The 19,708-nt window shown below is 41.7% G+C and overlaps 1 protein-coding gene across 5 annotated transcripts in view; it reads left to right on the forward strand.

Annotated features, from left to right (window-relative positions):
• Positions 1-19,708, forward strand: part of lrch1 (leucine-rich repeats and calponin homology (CH) domain containing 1) — a 502,659-nt gene that overhangs the window by 474,352 nt on the left and 8,599 nt on the right. For all 5 annotated transcript variants that reach the window (XM_073046169.1, XM_073046165.1, XM_073046167.1 and 2 more), the window contains one exon: positions 2,666-2,743. In XM_073046169.1, the coding sequence (XP_072902270.1) occupies positions 2,666-2,743 (78 nt within the window). The remainder of the gene's footprint in view (positions 1-2,665; positions 2,744-19,708) is intronic.

Below are 19,708 nucleotides of genomic sequence, written 5' to 3' on the forward strand. Positions count from 1 at the left end.
ATTTGAATAGTTTGTTGTCCTTTGCACATTGCTTGTCTGCCCTGTTGGATGCAGCCTTTCATTGATCTGTTCTGTATCTAGGATTTATTGAGTATGCCCACAAAAAATAGATCTCAGGGTTGTATATAGTGGCAGACATGTACTTTGATAATAAATTTGTGTCTGTGTGTGTGTGTAACAGAGTACCTGAGGTAATTTCAAGAATTAGTCCGTAAGTCCATAAGACAGACGAGTAGGCCATTCAGCCCCTTGAAAATGCTCTACTATTTGATCATGGCTGATCCATTTTCCTCTCAACCCCATTTTTTCCTGCCATCTCCCCATAACCTAACAGGCTCTGACTTAATCAAGAATCTATCAACTTCCACTTTAAATACACCCATTGACCTGGCCTCCACAGCCGTCTGTGGTAATGAATTCCACAGATTCATCACCCTCTGGGTAAAGAAATTTGTCGTAATCTCCATTCTAAATGGCTGTTGTTCTATTCTGAGGCTATGCCGTATGGTCCTAGACTCCCCTATTATAGGAAACATCCTCTCCACATCAACTCTGTCTAGGCCTTTTAGCATACAATAGGTTTCAATGATATCCCCCTTCAGTCTTCTGAATTCCAGTGAATACAGGCCCAGAGCCATCAAATGCTCTTCATATGACAAACTTTTAATTCCCGGAATCATTTCTGTGAACTTTCTTTGTCCCTTCTCCAATGTTAGCACATCCTTTCTGAGATGAGGGACCCAAAGCTACTCACAGTAATCCAAGTGAGGCCTCACCAGTACTTTATAAAGACTCAACATTACATTGTTGCTTTTATATTCTCATCCTCTCAAAATGAATGTTAACATCACATTTCTCGTCCTCACCCCCAACTCAGCTTGCAAATTAACCTTTAGGGAATCCTGCACAAGGACTCCCAAGTTGCTTTGCACCTCAAAATTTTGAATTTTCTCCCCATTTAGAAAATAGTCTACACTTTTATACTTAACACCAAAGTTCATGACCATACCCTGAAGTTACCGACCCTGAATTCCATCTGTCACTCCTTTGCCCATTCTCCTAATCTGTCTTAAGTCCTTCTGCAACCTCCTTGCTTCCTCAACACTACCTGCCCCTCCGTCTATCTTTGTATTGTCTGCAAACTGGGCTACAAAGCCATCAGTTTTGTCATCGACATATGTTAAAAGGAAGCAGTTCCAATACAGGCACCAGCAGCCAATCAGAATAGGCTCCCTTTATCCCACTCTTCGCCTCCTGCCAGTCAGCCAGTGCTCTGTTCATGCTGGTATCTTTTCTGAAAAACCATGGTTTTTATCTTGCTAGGCAGTCTCATATGCAGCACCTTGTCAAAGGCCTTCTGAAAATCCAAGTACACAACATTCACCGAATCTCCTGTGTCTATTCTGCTTGTTATTTCTTCAAAGAATTCAAACAGGTTGGTCAGTCAAGATTTTCCCTTAAGGAATCTTTGCTGGCTTTAGCATTTTATCATGTGCCTCCAATTATCCTGACACCTCATCCTTAACAATCAACTCCAACATCATTCCTACCACTGAAATCAGACTAACTGCCTGTAATTTCCTTTCTTCTGTCTCTCTCCCTTCTTGAAGAGTGAAATGACATTTCCAATTTCCAGTCCTCCAGAACCATTCCAGAATCTATAGATTCATGAAAGATCATTACTACTGCTTCCACAATCTCTTCAGCCACCTCTTTCAGAACTGTGGGTTGTAGTTCATCTGATCCAGGTGATTTGTATACCTTCAGACCTTTCAGTTTCCCAATCACTTTCTCCCCAGTAATAATAACTGCACTCTTGCCCCCCAGTATTCTTGAATTTCCGTCATACTGCTGGTGTTTTCCACAGTAAAGACTGATAGAAAATACTTACTCAGTTTGTCCACCATTCCCTTGTCACCCATTATTACCTCTCCAGCGGTCCAATATTTTCTGTCACCTCTCTTTTACTCTTTATATATCTGAAAAACTTTTGATACCCTCTTTGACATTATTGGCTAGCTTATCTTTGTACTCCATCTTTACCTGATGGTTTTTAAAAGTTTCCTGATCCTCAACCTTCCCACTATTTTTGTTCTGTTATGTGCCCTCTCTTTCGCTTTTATGTTAGCTTTGACCTCCCTTGTCAGTCACAGTTGCATCATCCTGCCTTTAGAATTCTACATTTGGATGTATCTATCCTGCCCCCGACGCTAAGAGAATTCATGCAGAATTTAAAGGAAAATATTGATTTGATTTAGTTTTTATTAACTGTTTACTGGTCTTTATATTATTCTTTTAAATTTAGAAACTTTTAATTTTATTATTTTTGACAGTATCTTCACTTTACATGTGCCTTCTGCACTGTGTGTGTGTGTGTGTGTGTGTGTGTGTGTGTGTGTGTGTGTGTGTGTGTGTGTGTACACTGTAACTCTGCTGGAGAATTTAACCCTGGATTTCTTGCCTTGGCACTATTTCAATCAATTGTGCCCAGGCGGGAGATGACTCTCTCAGCCCGCATGGTATTGATTTGCTGATATCTTGGGAACCTCTGCTGCCAAGGCTCATTATTGAGCAGCATGAGCCCAAGGTGTCCACAATACAGAGTGTGATTTAAACATTACTTCTAAAATGGATTCTTTAAAATAGTCATGAATTTGTCTTACAGCCTAAACTCAGCATGGCAAAATGCAGGAGAAATGTGGAAAACTTCCTTGAAGCTTGCAGGAAAATCGGAGTACCTGAGGTAATTTCAAGAATTGACATAATTCAGCACCTTTATTGATGACTGGTTGTGATGATGACAGGCACATACTAAAAAAATTGAAAAAATAAACATTGTCGAACAGCAGCTTCAAAAAAAAAACTGGAAGCAAAATTCATGTTGTCAGTGTTACAAATTGACAATACAATCCATTTTATTTGGTGCCTCAAAAGCTCTTGAATGAATAAGAGTAAGTCCTTGCTTCATTGCAGCCTAACCTATGTTATTCCAGTATTTACTGTGGAGAGCTGTCAATCTTCAGCTTTATTTCACAAATCACAACATTACTGTCACTGAAATGTGAATTACTGATCTGTGAGATTAAAGAGAAATGCTGTGCAAACATGTTCCACGTTACAAACAGTATTAGTCTAGGTTGGACTAGGTTCAAACTTGTCCCACATTACAAACAGTATTGGACTAGGTTGGACTAGATTCATACTTTTTCCACAATATATATAGTATTGGACTAGATTGGTCTAGGTTCAGACATGTTCTACATTACAAACAGTATTGGACTCGGACTAGGTTCAAACTTTTTCCACATTACAAACTGTATTGGACTCGGTTGGTCTAGGTTCAAACCTGTTCCACTTTACAAACAGTATTGGACTAGGTTCAAACATGTTTCAAATTACAAACAGTATTGGACTAGGTTGGACTAGATTCATACTTTTTCCACAATATATATAGTATTAGACTAGATTGGTCTAGGTTCAGACATGTTCTACATTACAAACAGTATTGGACTCGGACTAGGTTCAAACTTATTCCACGTTACCAATTGTATTGGACTAGGTTCAGACATGTTCCACATTACAAACTGTATTGGACAAGGTTGGTCTAGGTTCAAACCTGTTCCACTTTACAAACAGTATTGGACTAGGTTCAAACATGTTTCAAATTACAAACAGTATTGGACTAGGTTGGACTAGATTCATACTTTTTCCACAATATATATAGTATTAGACTAGATTGGTCTAGGTTCAGACATGTTCTACATTACAAACAGTATTGGACTCGGACTAGGTTCAAACTTATTCCACGTTACCAATTGTATTGGACTAGGTTCAGACATGTTCCACATTACAAACTGTATTGGACAAGGTTGGTCTAGGTTAAAACTTGTTCCACATTACAAACAGTATTGGACTCGGACTAGGTTCAAAGATTTTTCACATTATAAATAGTATCAGACTAGTACTGGACTAGGTTCAAACACGTTCCACTTTACAAACAATATTGGATCAGCTTGAGCAGTGTGCCAAATTCCCAAGGTATCTCAATTTTCATTGTGCCATTTCATGATATTCTGAAGGAAGATGGAGTAAGGCAGAGTCGTGAATTTAAGGTAAAAAGTTATTAAATGGTGATTGGGCTAAAGAGGCCAATCAGTTCTATTCCTTTGTTGTGATCTACCAATTGGAAAACAGTGAAATGATGTTGGTTGATTAATTGCCAAGGAGAACTCAACTCCTAATTCTGTGTCAGTTTCTTCTTAAACTTATTGCACATAGTGTTACTAAACTAAAGATTAGGTAGGTTGTGCTGATGAGTTCAAGAACCAAATGGTTGAAGGGAAATGCCTGGTGTTGTGGGACTTTAGGCTTCTGTAACTTCTCTCTGATGGCAGCTGCGAGAAGATGGCATGGTCCAGATGGTGGGATCTTTGATGAGCAATGTGTTCCATGGTGTACTCTGGGATATTCTTCATTGATTTAGCTGTAGCTTCATTTTAGGGAGACAGGGATTGTGGAATGTGTCCAATGGCTTCATCATTCCAATATCTGTAATCAAAACAAATCACTTCAGGTCAAAGTGGGAGCATAAAAGCTTTCAAAGAACTGGTAGTTTCTTGGGTTTTGTGTTCTTTTCAATTCTCTTGTTGAGGTGATCATTCTACAGGTGTGAATTTTCATTGCAATTATCAATAGCCTGTAAAGATTGGCTTAGATTTAGTTCACTGTCATGATTAATTCCAGTCTAAAATTACTGAATAAGAGAAGATTATATACACCTTTGTCATAAGTCTACAGATGTAAACATTTTAAAAATTCTTGGAAAGTATGCGTCAGTAATGTGGAGTGTATAAGAATTGGTAACACCAACCCAACTGTCCATTTTACTCCCAAAGTGGGGTTGCGTAGCCTGTTCTAAGATTGTGACTCCGTGACTGTGAATTTGTGTTATAGTATTTTTGCTAGGCTCATAGAAGAAGCAATAATATTAAAATGTTATCTCTTAACTCTACCTTTTCCAACTCTAGAGAGGAGCAGAATTAGGTAATTCAACCCATTGAGTCTGATCTGCTATTTCATCATGGTTGATCCCAGATCCCACTCAACCCCATACACCTGTCATCTTGTCATATCCTTTGATGCCCTAACCAATCAGGAAACTATCAACTTCTGCCTTAAAAAGACCCACAGACCTGGCCTCCACCACAGTCTGTGGTAGAGCATTCCACAGATTCACTAATCTCTGGCTAAAGAAAAAATCCTCCTTAACCCTGTTCTAAAAGTTTATTCCTCAGTTTTGAGGGTGTGCTATCTAGTTCTGGATAGAGCTATCATAGGAAACATCCTCTCCACACCCATCCAATCTAGTCCTTTCAACATTTGGTAGGTTTCAATGAAATCACCCCCACCTTCCAAATTCCAGTGAGTACAGACCCAATGCTGCCAAACACTCCTCATATGTTAAATCCCTTCATTCCTGGAATCATCCTCATTAACCTCCTCTGCACTCCCTCTGATATATGGGCCCAAATCTGTTAACAACACTCCAAGTGTGGCCAGGCTAGTGTCTTTTAAAGCCTCAGCATTATTTCCTTGCTTTTATATTCTATTCTCCTTGAAATAAATGCCAACGTTGCATTTGCCTTCTTTACCACAGACTCAACCTGTAAATTAACCTTCTGGGAGTCTTGCACGAGGACTCCTAAGTCCCTCTGCACCTCTGATGTTTGAATCTTCTCCTTATTTAGATAATAATCCGTACTATTGTTCCATTTACCAAAATACATTATCATACATTTCCCAACACTGTATTCGATCTGCCACATTTTGCCTATTCTTCCAATTTGTTTAAGGCCTGCTGCAAACATATTGTTTCCTCAGCGCTATCTATTTCTCTACCTATCTTTGTGTCATTCCCAAACTTTGCCACAAAGACACCAATCCCATCGTCCAAATCATTGACAAACAAGGTAAAAAGTGGCAGTCCGAATACCGACCCCTGAGGAACACCACTAATCATTGGCAGGCAACCAGAAAAGGCCACTTTTATTCCCACTCGCTGCCTCCTGCCTGTCAGCTATGGATAGAACATGCCTGTATCTTTCCTGCCATGCCTTTCCTGTAGTGACAGAGAAGCGGAGCACTCAGACCGAAGATGTAGGGGAGAAGGAAGAAAAAGATAATAAAGTTGTTTGCACCATTAGGGATAAACAGAGAGTAAGAGATGGAGAGTTTCTTAAATGCATCTATTTTAATGCTAGGAGCATTGTAAGAAAGGTGGATGAGCTTAGAGCATGGATTGTTACCTCGAAATATGATGCTGTAGCTATTAGTGAAACATGGTTGCAGGAGGGGTGTGATTGGCAACTAAATATTCCTGGATTTCGTAGCTTCAGGTGTGATAGAATTGGAGGGGCAAGAGGGGGAGGTGTTGCATTGCTTGTCAGAAAAAATATTACAGCGGTGCTTTGGCAGGATAGATTAGAGGGCTCGTTTAGGGAGACTATTTGGGTGGAATTGAGGAATGGGAAAGGTGTAGTAACACTTATAGGAGTGTATTATAGATTACCTAATGGGGAGCGAGAATTGGAGGAGCAAATTTGTAAGGAGATAGCAGATATCTGTAGTAAGCACAAGGTTGTGATTGTGGGAGACTTTAATTTTCCACACATAGACTGGGAAGCCCATTCTGTAAAAGGGCTGGATGGTTTGGAGTTTGTACAATGTGTGCAGGATCGTTTTTTTGCAGCAGTACATAGAGGTACCAAATAGAGAAGGAGCAGTGTTGGATCTCCTGTTAGGGAATGAGATAGGTCAGGTGACGGAGGTATGTGTTGGGGAGCACTTCGGGTCCAGTGAACACAATGCCATTAGTTTTGATATAATTATGGAGAAGGATAGGACTGGACCCAGGGTTGAGATTTTTGATTTGAGAAAGGCTAACTTTGAGGAGATGCTAAAGGATTTAGAAGGAGTGGATTGGGACAATTTGTTTTATGGGAAGGATGTAATAGAGAAATGGAGGTCATTTAAAGGTGAAATTTTAAGGGTACAGAATCTTTATGTTCCTGTTAGGTTGAAAGAAAAGGTTAAAAGTTTGAGAGAGCCATGGTTTTCAAGGGATATTGGAAACTTGGTTCGGAAAAAGAGAGAAATCTACAATAAATAAAGGCAGAATAGAGTAAATGAGGTGCTCGAGGAATATAAAGTATGTAAGAAGAATCTTAAGAAAGAAATTAGAAAAGCTAAGATATGAGGCTGCTTTGGCAAGTAAGGTGAAAATAAATCCAAGGGGTTTCGACAGTTATATTAATAGCAAAAGGATAGTGAGGGATAAAATTGGTCCCTTAGAGAATCTGAGTGGACAGCTATGTGTGGACCCAAAAGAGATGGGGGAGGTTTTGAACAATTTCTTTTCTTCAGATAAGGATATTGAATTGTGTAAGGTAAGGGAAACAAATAGGGTAGTTATGGAAACTATGATGATTAAAGAAAAGGAAGTACTGGGGCTTTTAAAGAATATAAAAGTGGATAAGTCTCTGGGTCCTGACAGGATTTCCCTAAAACCTTGAGGGAAGTTAGTGTAGAAATAGCAGGGGCTCTGACAGAAATATTTCAAATGTCATTAGAAACGGGGATGGTGCCGGAGGATTGACGTACTGCTCATGTGGTTCCATTGTTTAAAAAGGATTCTGAGAGTAAACCTAGCAATTAAACCTAGTTTGACATCAGTGGTGGGTAAATTAATGGAAAGTGTTCTTAGAGATGGTATATATAATTATCTGGATAGACAAGGTCTGATTAGGAACAGTCAACATGGATTTGTGCATGGAAGGTCATGTTTGACAGATCTTATTGAATCTTTTTGAAGAGGTTACTAGGAAAGTTGACGAGGGTAAAGCAGTGGATATTGTCTATATGGACTTCAGTAAGGCCTTTGACGAGGTTCCACATGGAAGGTTAGTTAGGAACATTCAATCATTAGGTATTAATATTGAAGAAGTAAAATGGATTCAACAGTGGCTGGATGGGAGATGCCAGAGAGAAGTGGTGGATAACTGTTTGTCAGGTTGGAGGCCGGTGACTAGAGGTGCGCCTCAGGGATCTGTACTGGGTCCAATGTTGTTTGTCATGTACATTAATGATCTGGATGATGGAGTGGTAAATTGGATTAGTGTGTATGCAGATGATACTAAGATAGGTGGTGGTGTGGATAATGAAGTACTTTTTCAAAGCTTGCAGAGAGATTTAGGCCAGTTAGAAGAGTGGGCTGAAAGATGGCAAATGGAGTTTAATGCTGATAAGTGTGAGGTGCTACATTTTGGTAGGACTAATCAAAATAGGACTCACATGGTAAATTGTAGGCCATTGAGGAATGCAGTAGAACAGTGTGATCTAGGAATAATGGTGAATTATTGTTCCCTGAAGGTGGAATCTCATGTGGATAGGGTGGTGAAGAAAGCTTTTGGTATGCCGGCCTTTATAGATCAGAGCATTGAGTACAGGAGTTGGGATGTAACGTTGAAATAGTACAAGGCATTGGTGAGGCCAAATTTGGAGTATTGTTTACAGTTCTGGTCACAGAATTATAAGAACGATGTCAACAAAATAGAGAGAGTACAGAGAAGATTTACTAGAATGTTACCTAGGTTTCAGCATCTAAGTTACAGAGAAAGGTTGAACAAGTGAGGTCTTTATTCTTTGGAGCGTAGAATGTTGAGAGGGGACTTGATAGAAGTATTTAAAATTATGAGGGGGATTGATAGAGTTGGCATGGATAGGCTTTTTCCATTGAGAGTAGGGGAGCTTCAAACAAGAGGACATGAGTTGAGAGTTAAGGGTCAAAAGTTTAGGGGTAACACGAGAGGGAACTTCTTTACTCAGAGCGTGGTAGCTGTGCGGAACAAGCTTCCAGTAGAAGTGGTAGAGAGAGGTTCAATTTTGTCATTTAAAAAAAATTTGGATAGATATATGGACAGGAAAGGAATGGAGGGTTATGCTAAGTAAACTTAGCAAAACACCCATTTAAGATCTTCCCCAATTTTTTTGGTTTCATACATAGCCGACCACTCTGAGCTTAAAGAGGACCAATTTGACCCCTTTTGCTCTTAATATACCTGTAGAAGCTCTTTGGATTATCCTTCATCTTCACTGCCAAAGCTACCTAATGTCTTCTTTTAGCCCTCCTGATTTCTTTCTTAAGCATTTTTTGCACTTTTTATACTCCTCAAGTATCTTATTTGCTCCCTGTTTCCTATACATGTCATATATCTCTCTCTTCTTCTTTATCAGAGTTCCAATATCCCTAGAGAACCAAGGTTCCTTATCCTTATTCACTTTGCCTTTAATCCTGACAGGAACATACAAACTCTGCATTCTCAAAATTTCTCCTTTGAAGGCCTCCCACTTAACAGCGACATCCTTGCCGGAGAACAACCTGTCCCAATCCACACTTTTTAGATCCTTTCTCATTTCGTCACATTTGGCCTTCTTCCAGTTTAGAACCTCAACCCGAGGACCAGATCTATCTTTATCTATGATTATGTTGAAACTAATGGTGTTGTGATCACTGGAACCAAAGTGTTCCCCTGCACACACTTCCATCACCTGTCCTAACTCATTTTCTAATAGGAGGTCTAATATTGCATCCTCTTTAGTCGGTACTTCAATATATTGATTTAGAAAACTTTCCTGAACACATTTTACAAATTCTAACCTGTCTAGACCTTTAACAGTATGGGAGTCCCAATCAATACGTGGAAAATTAAAATCCCCTACTATCACAACTTTATGTTTCCTGCAGTTGTCTGCTATCTCTCTGCAGATTTGCTCCTCCAATTCTCGCTGACTATTGGGTGGTCTATAATACAACCCCATTAACATGGTCATACCTTTCCTGTTTCTCAGCTCCACCCATATAGCCTCGGTAGACAAGCCCTCTGATCTGTCCTGTCTGAGCACTGCTGTAATATTTTCCCTGACTAGCAATGCTACCCCCCCCCCCACCACCCTTCATCCCTCTGCCTCTATCACATCTGAAACATCAGAACCCTGGAACATTAAGCTACCAGTCCTGCCCTCCTGTAGCCAAGGTTCACTAATGGCTACAATGTCATAATTCCACGTGTCAATCCACGCCCTCAGCTCGTCAGCTTTCCCCACAATACTCCTCGCTGTATTACTCCTTGTTGGGTTTCATGTAGTCCTTAACTTCCCTTGTCAGCCTTGGTTGCCTACCCCTGCCATTTGACAACAACTACTTCTGTGGGACATAGCTATCCTGTACCTTGTGAACTATTCCCAGAAACTTCAACCATCTCTGCTCTGCCATTATCGCAGCTAGTATCCTCCCCCAATCCAGCTGGGCAAGCTCCTCTCTCATGCCTCTGTCATTCCCTTTATTCGAAGCTGTTACATGTGATTTATGCTTCTCCCTCCCAAATTACAGTGTGAATTCAGTCATATTATGATCACTGCCTCTTAAATGTTCCTTTACATTAAGCTCCCTAATAAGATCTGGGTTACCCAATCTAAGATGGCCTTTCCCTGAGTAGGTTCAAGCATAAGCTGCTCTAAAAAGCCATCTCATTGGCATTCAATAAATTCCCTCTCTTGTGATCCAACACCAACTTGAATTACCCAACCCCCTTGCATATTGAAGTCCCCCATTACAATTTCCAGCTCCTTTTGCAATCTCATCTTTGCTACTATTTGGAAGCTTATATATGATTCCCATTATGTTTTTTGTACCCTGGCAGTTTCTTAACTCCACCCACAAAGATTCAACATTCTCTGCCCCTATGTCATCTCTTTCTCAAGATCTAATTCCAGCTCTTACCAACAGAGTCAAACCACTGCCTATGCCTTCCTGCGTGTCCTTTCAATACAAATTATATCCTTTGATGTTAAGCTCCTAACCATGGCCTTCTTTCAGCCACGACTCAGCGATGCCCACAACATCATACCGACCAGTCTGTAATTGAGCCATGAATATGTCCACCTTATTCCAAATGCTACACAGATTTAAATACAGATTTTAAGGACCTTCAGTCCTTGGGAAGTGGTGGAGGTTGTGGAGAATGATGTGTTGGATATGGTGGCTCAGCAGGTTGTAGACATTTGCAATGAGGAGATAATCGATCAGAGTTACAAGGAAGTAGTCACCCCAAAGTGAGAAGAGGCGAGTAGCTGGGTGACTGTCAGGAGAAATGAAAGTATGATTAGACAGTTAGCGCATAGATCCCTGTGGTCATTCCCCTCAAAAATAAGTATCCCCCTTCGGATACTGTTGTGAGGGATGCTTCCCCCCCCCCCCCCCCTCCCGCCCCCCACAGGGGAATGCCACGGAGACTGAGCATGGGTCTGTGGTGCAGAAGGAAAGAGGGAGAAGAGGGGGGCAGTGGTGATAGGGGTCTCAGTAGTCAGAGGAACAGACAGGAGATTCTCTGGACGCGAACAGGACACCAGAATGGTATGTTGCCTCCCAGGTGCCAGAGTTAGGGATGTCTCAGAAAATGTCTACTACATTTTGGAGAGGAAGGGAGAGCAGCCAGATGTCTTGTGGAAGGAAAAGCAAAGAGGTCCTGAAAAGAGAATTTAGAAAACTGAGAAGGACCTCCTGGGTAGTAATTTCTGGATTGCTGCCTATGCCACGCGACAGTGAGGGTGGAAACAGGATGATTTGGCAGGTTAATGCGTGGCTGAGAAGCTGGGGCAGGGGGCAGAGCTTCAGGTTCATGAATCATGGATCATTGGGATGTCATCTGAGGGAGGTATGACCTTCAAAAGTGACAGGGGGAAGTAATATTCTCACGGGCAGGTGATGAGAAGTGGAATTCTATTTCCCATTGTAACATATCCTTCCTTTCAAATAATAGCAGAGCCAAACTTTTAAAATGGAAATTGTGAGATTTGTATTCCTGTTTATCTTTGTGAGGTGGGTGCTGTCATTTACTGTGCAACCTTCACTGGCCAGGAAACCTGGCAAAAGGTGAGCTGGATGGTTGGTCAGTCTGGCGGACAGTTAAGTGCCACTTATGGGATAGATGTACATAGAGGGGAGATCACCAGAGTGGTATTTTTATTTTTCAAAGCATCTCCCACTACTCGCTCAGCTAAGCTGGTTCTTGCCAGTGGTTATCTTAAACTTAGCTACAGATCCATTACCAGTCCAGTGTTCCTCATGGGCCCCATCTGCTGAATTCCCTACCCTATTATCACACCTCAAATTGTGTACCCTACCTTTTCATCTTCCACACCTACAAATACCTAGAATGCAGCTACCCAAATTCTTTTCAGTAGTAAATTTTAATCCCACGTTCAGTTGAATTCCCCCATCTTTGCTAATCTACAATAATGTTAAATAGAAAGTTCTTATCCTCCCTTCAATTCCTCCATCATCTGGCCTACCCTGCCTTCTGTAGCTTGCTTTCAACCTCTTTCTGTCCATCATCTATTGATATATGATATGTTTCATGCCAATCCTCTAGAATGTGCCGGGGATTTTTTTTCTGCATAATATGACTTTTACTTTGTAGTCTGTGGGTTGTGTGCACATCTACTCTTGGCTGGAAGTATTATGCTCCCTGCAGTCAGTAGGACATTTGATAGCACACTATGCCTTGTTTCACCATGATCCCAAGTGTAAAATCGTAAAAGTGTAAAGTTGCTTTACCAACTGAATTGTTTTCACTTCCTGTTGTCTGAGCAGATAGATGTAATTACTATTGGATGACTGCCCCCAGGAGAAAGGGTCTGGCATTTCTTCAAAGAATTGCGCTGACGGAGGAAAAGGCATTGGAGAAGGTGTATAAAAGCTTTTCCCACACACTGCCAGTATGAGCTGTACGGAGAGGTTGAACAAACTCAGATTGTTTTCTCTGGAACAGTGGAGACTAAGGGGACACCTACAGATAGAAGTTTGTAAAATTTTAAGAGGCATAAATAGAGCACACAACCAGTATTTTTTCTTTAATATGAAAGGTTGGAGAGGCTAAGTTTAAAGGAGATGTTGGAAACACTTAAGAGTTGTGAGTGCATATACATGTCAGCAGTGGTGGTGGACACATTTAAGATGCTCTTGGGAACATGAATATGCAGAGAATGGAGGGATTTGGAGCATGTACAGGTGCAAGGGGTTAGTTTAATTAGACATTTAATTGCTAGATAAATTAGTTTGGCAGACCAAATAGCCTGTTTCTGTACATAGATGGAAGTGTAAAGCCTGGCGATGCACTGTGACAGTGGAGTTACTAGTGTGGATGTTTTATAGGAGGTGAGTGTAGGGAGCACGGGCCTTGTATAGTATGTGGGTCCTGAATATATCTAAATCATAGGCCTGGGGATAAGACCACTGAGAGTGTGTTGTGGAGGCAGTTATTCAAAGGAGTCTGTGATGGTGGCAGAGAAATTACATCTTTTGATGGTGGTAATCCAGAATGGAGGTGTGAAAGCAAGAAACTGAGAGCTAATCCACAGAGGATGGATATTTTCACATGAATTTAGGAGAAATGTAGATGTGGATGTTGCTTTAATTTCAAGACTGAACTTGACATATTTCTGAGGGGAACATAGTCCGGTGGATTCACTGTTTTCAGGCGCTTGAGAAGCAGGTACCAGTCAATTGCCTGACCAGCCTCTTGTTCTAATGTTCATCAGTTAATTGATGTTGGAATTTCATCCTTTTTTTCTGTTTACCATTCATCTGTAAAAGAGAGAATTAAATGGTAATTTTCCATAAGAAAAGTGTAATGCTTATACTAAGCATACCATCTTAGAGTGAGAGCAGATTTTGGTGCTGATGTTCTGGTCTTGTTGCCCTCTTGCTCCCACTGAAGCAAGCTTGATTGGTCGTAAGTAGATGTGTTCAACAGCATAAGAGATACACTGATGCACACAGGCTTTAGCTGACCAAGTTAAAGACAAAGCTATTGGGTCACTGGCATTTTTCTTTTCTTTGAATAGATCTGATGTTTGATATGGGATCCTTATTTTTCTCTATATTTGATCAACAACCCACTCCCTACCACCCCAAGGCTAACAGCAAGATGATTGAAGAGCATGCAGCTTGTTCAATGTAGCCCCATCACCGTATTGATTGAACAATGTGAGCAAAAAAGCTTTTTTCTGATTTTAATAGTAGCCTTTTTCTGTGAAAGATGAATGAGCTTCCTTACTGAACCTACAACATTTTGAAGGAACATAAACCCTGCTTAATTTGCAGACACAAGTCATTTCTGCACCCCTTACTATTTTTGCCTCACTTAAGGCAAAACCCGTTAATCTTTTCAAAAACGTGTCTTTGAAAACTGTGGATCAGCAGCTTTTACGAAACATGACAGTTGATGATTCACATTTGTACATGACAGAAATTACTTTCCAGTTAACTATATTTTTGATGAGATACTGAATTCATTTTGAACGAATCGCTGAAACTTGCTCCAAGCCTTGTGTTGAACCCTTAGAAGTGTAACCAAGGTCACATTTTGATGGGACTCTTGAAAAGGCATTTTATTTTAAAAAAACATAAAAAACCGACTGCACAAAGCTGTGCCGAACATGTCCTTTTTACCTTAGATCTTAGATTTTACCTTAGATCTACCTAGGCTTACCCATAGCCCTCTATGTTTCTAAGCACCATGCACCTATCCAGGAGGCTCTTAAAAGACCCTATCGTATCCGTCTCCACCGCCGCCACCAGCAGCCCGTTCCACACACTCACCACTCTCTGCATAAAAAAACTTACCCATGACATCTTCTCTGTCCCTACTTCCAAGCACCTTAAAACTATGCCCTCTCATGCTAGCTATTTCAGCCCTGGGAAAAAGCCTGTGACTATCTACATGATCAGTGCCTCTCATTATCTTGTACACCTCTACCAGGTTACCTCTCATCCTCCGTCGCTCCAAGGAGAAAAGGCCGAGTTCACTCAAACTATTCTCATAAGGCATGCTCCCCAATCCAGGCAACATCCTTGCAAATCTCCTCTGCACCCGTTCTATGGCTTCCACATCCTTCCTGTAGTGAGGCGACCAGAACTGAGCACAGTACTCCAAGTGGGGACTGACCAGGGTCCTATATAGCTGCAACATTACCTCTTGGCTCTTAAACTCAATCCCATGGTTGATGAAGGCCAATGTACCGTATGCATTTGTAACCACAGATCAACCTACGTTGCAGCTTTGAGTATCCGGTGGACTCAAACCCCAAGATCCCTCTAATCCTCCACACTGCCAAGAGTTCTACCATTAATGCTATATTCTTCTATCATATTTGACCTACCAAAATGAACCACCTCACACTTATCTGGGTTGAACTCCATCTGCCACTCTCAGCCCAGTTTTGCATCCTATCAATGTCCCGCTGTAAACTCTGACAGCCCTCCACACTATCCACAACACCTCCAACCTTTGTGTCATCAGCAGATTTACCATTCTTCCACTTCCTCATCCAGGTCATTTTTAAAAGTCATGAAGAGAAGGGGTCCCAGAACAGATCCCTGAGGCACACCACTGGTGACCAACCTCCATACAGAATATGACCCATCTACAAACATTCTTTGCCTTCTGTGGGCAAGCCAATTCTGGATCCAAAATACAATGTTCCCTTGGATCCCATGCTTCCTTACTTTTTCAATAAGCTTTGCATGGGGTACCTTATCAAATGCCTTGCTGAAATCCATATACACTACATCTACAGCTCTACCCTTCATCAATGTGTTTAGTCACATCCTCAAAAAATTCAATCAGGCTCGTAAGGCATGCTTAATCATATTAGGCCTCTCCAAAATCATAAATCCTGCCTCTCGGGATCTTCTCCATCAACTTATCAACCACTGAAGTAAGACTCACTGGCATATAATTTCCTGGGCTATCTCTACACCCTTTCTTAAATAAGGGAACAGCATCCGCAACCCTCCAATCCTCTGGAACCTCTCCCATTGCCATTGATGATGCAAAGATCATCGCCAAAGATCATCAGCAATCTCCTCCCTTGCCTCCCACAGTAGCCTGGGGTACACCCCATCCAGTCCCGGTGCCTTATCCAACTTGATGTTTTCCAAAAGGTCCAGCACATCGTCTTCCTTAATACCTACATGCTCAAGATTTTCAGTCCACTGCAAGTCATTCCTACAATCGCCAAGATCCTTGTCCGTAGTGAATAATGAAGTAAAGTGTTCATGAAGTACCTCTGCTATCTCCTCTGGTTCCATTCACACTTTTTCACTGTCACACTTGATTGGTCCTATTCTCTCACGTCTTATCCTCTTACTCTTCACATACTTGTAGAATGCCTTGGGGTTTTCCTTAATCCTGTCCGCCAAGGCCTTCTCATGGCCCGTTCTGGCTCTCCTAATTTCATTCTTATGCTCCTTCCTGCTAGCCTTATAATTTTCTAGAACTCTAACATGACCTAGTTTTTTGAACATTTTGTAAGCTTTTCTTTTCTTCTTAACTAGATTTACAACAGCCTTTATTTACCATGGTTCTTATACCCTACCATCCTTTCCCTGTCTCATTGGAACATACCTTTGCAGAACCCCACGCAAATATTCCCTGAACATTTGCCACATTTCTTCTGTACATTTCCCTGATAACATCTGTTTCCAATTTATCCTTCCAAGTTCCTGCCTGATGGCCTCATCCAATTAAATGGTTCTGTAAGAGTGGGAGTAAATGGGACCTTTTCAGAATGGCAGGCAGTGACTAGTGGGGTACCGCAAGGCTCAGTGCTGGGACCCCAGTTGTTTGCAATATATATTAATGATTTAGACGAGGAAATTAAATTTAGCATCTCCAAGTTTGCAGATGACACGAAGCTGGGCGGCGGTGTTAGCTGTCAGGAGGATGCTAAGAGGATGCAGGGTGAGTGGGCATCCTTTTAGGACCGAGATGAGGAAAAACTTCTTCACACACAGAGTGGTGAATCTGTGGAATTCTCTGCCACAGGAAACAGTTGAGGCCGGTTCATTGGCTATATTTAAGAGGAAGTTAGATATGGCCCCTGTGGCTAAAGGGATCGGGGGTATGGAGAGAAAGCAGGTACAGGGTTCTGAGTTGGATGATCAGCCATGATCATACTGAATGGCAGTGCAGGCTCAAAGGGCCAAATGGCCTGCTCCTGCACCTATTTTCTATGTTTCCCTAAATTGTCTTTTCCTATCCCTCTCCAATGCTCTTTATTTTCTCTTCCCAAAGTCTCTATTCCATTTTTATAGAAACATAAAAAACCTACAGCTCAATACAGGCCCTTTGGCCCACAATGCTGTGCTGAACATGTACTTACTTTAGAAATTACCTAGGATTACCCATAGCCCTCTATTTTTCTGAGCTCTCATGTACCTATCCAAGAGTCTCTTAAAAGACCCTGTTGTATCCACTTCCACCACCATCGCCGGCAGCCCATTCCACGCACTCACCACTCTCTGCGTAAATAAACTTACCCCTGACATCTCCTCTGTACCTACTTCCAAACACCTTAAATCTGTGCCCTCTTGTGCTAACCGTTTCAGCCCTAAGAAAAAGCCTCTGACCATCAATACCTCTCATCATCTTATACACTTCTATCAGATCATCTCTCATCTTCCGTCACTCCAAGGAGAAAAGGCTAAATTCACTCAAACTATTCTCATAAGGCATGCTGCTCAATCCAGGCAAAATCCTTGTAAATCTCCTCTGCACCCTTTCTAGAGTTTCCACAGTCAACCAGAATTGAGCACATTGCTTTCCATGTACGTTTCATTCTTTGATAAAATTACTTTAAATCTTCTTCTTTAATATTTCCATCTTCAGCCAGAGCAGGTGTGGCAATGTGCATGTTCACCAGGAGAGGGCAAGCCTTAGCAAACTTTATAGTGTCTGGGGGAGTTACCCTGTCTGTACGTCTTAAGTGTAGCTGATCTGAAAATAGGTGTTCAAAAATTTAACAATTCTACCTCAATTGTTCTGGCAACACACGGAAAATACTGGAGGAACTCAGCAGACCAGGCAGCATCTATAAGACCATAAGACAAAGTTGGCTGTTCAGCCCATCGAGTCTGCTCTGCCATTTCATCATGAGCTGATCCAATCTCCCCTTTAGTTCCATTCCCCAGCCTCCCTTGATGCCCTGACGACTCAGATACCTATCAATCTCTGCCTTAAATACACCCAATGACTTGGCCTCCACTGCTGCCCATGGCAACAAATTCCATAGATTCGCCACCCTCTGGCTAAAATTTTTTTTTCTCATCTCTTTTCTGAAGTCAAATTTCACAGTGAACTCAATCATGTTGTGATCACTGCCTCCTAAGGGTTCCTTCACTTCCATCTCTCTAATCACCTCTGATTCATTACACAATACCCAATCCAGTACAGCCAATCCCCTAGTGGGCTCAACAAGCTGTTCTAAAAAGCCATCTCGTAGACATTCTACAAATTCTCTCTCTTGAGATCCAGTGCCCACCTGATTTTCCCAATCCACTTGCATGTTACAATCCCCTACAATTATCATAACACTGCCCTCTGGCAAGCCTTTTCTATTTCCTGTTGTAATTTGTAGTCCACATCACTGCAGCTGTTTGGAGGCCTGTAGATAACTGCCATCAGGGTCCTTTAACCTCTGCTTAACCCATAAACTGTACCTTCCGATCCTATGTCAACTTTTTCTTACCATTGTCAATATCATTTCTTACCATTAAAGCCACGCCACCCCCTCTACCTACCTTCCTATCCTTCTGATACATCGTGTGTCCTTGGACATTCAGCTCCCAGAGACATGCATCCTTTAGCCACGTCTCAGTGATGGCCACAATATCATACCTGCCAATCTGTAACTGTACAACAAGATCATCCACCTTATTCCTTATGCTGTGTGCATTTGTATAACACCTTAAGTACAGTATTTGGTACTTTTTGCATTGATTACACTGTAAATGTATTGCTCTGCAACTCATCCCAATGGCTGTAAATTTGCTCCATCACTTGCCTGTCCTTCCTGTCATTCTTACTGCTCACTACCTTAGATCTATTTCTGTTTTCCCTTTCCTCTGCTCCATCATTCCAGTTCCCATCCCCCTTCCAAATTAGTTTAAACCCTCCCTAACAGCTCTATTATCTATGCAAAAGAGAGTAAACGTTTTGGGCCAAGACCCTTTATCAGAACTGGAAAATAAGATCAGAAGTTAAAGGGAAGTGGAAGAAAAGTACAAGGTGGTGGGCGATAGATGAAACCAGGAGGCGGGGAGGGATAAAGTATAGAGCTGAGAAGTTGATTGGTGGAAGAGATAAAAGCTTGACAAGGGAGAATCTATTTGGAAGAAAGAAAAGGAGGAGCACCACCAGAGGGAGGTGATGGGCAGGTTAAAGAGATAAGGTGAGAGAGGGAAACAGGCATGGGAATGGAGGGAGAGGAGAAGGTAATTACCGGAAGATCGAGAAGTCGATGTTCATGCCATCAGGTTGCAGGCTACCCAGACTGAATATGAGATATTGTTCCTCCTACCTGAATGTGGCTTCATCACAGCAGTGAAGGAGCCCATGGACTGACATGTCTGAATGGGAAGTAGAATTGAAGTGGGTGGTTACCAGGAGATCCTGCTTTCTGGTAGGTGCTCAGCAAAGCCGTCTCCCAGTCTATGTGGGGTCCCACCAATATACAGGAGGCCACGCTGGAAGGACTGTTTGGGGCCCTGAATGGCAGTGAGGGAGGAGATGTAGGGGCAGGTGTGGCA

Source organism: Hemitrygon akajei, chromosome 5 (genome assembly GCF_048418815.1).
Source record: "Hemitrygon akajei chromosome 5, sHemAka1.3, whole genome shotgun sequence".
Classification (NCBI taxonomy): Eukaryota; Metazoa; Chordata; class Chondrichthyes; order Myliobatiformes; family Dasyatidae; genus Hemitrygon; species Hemitrygon akajei.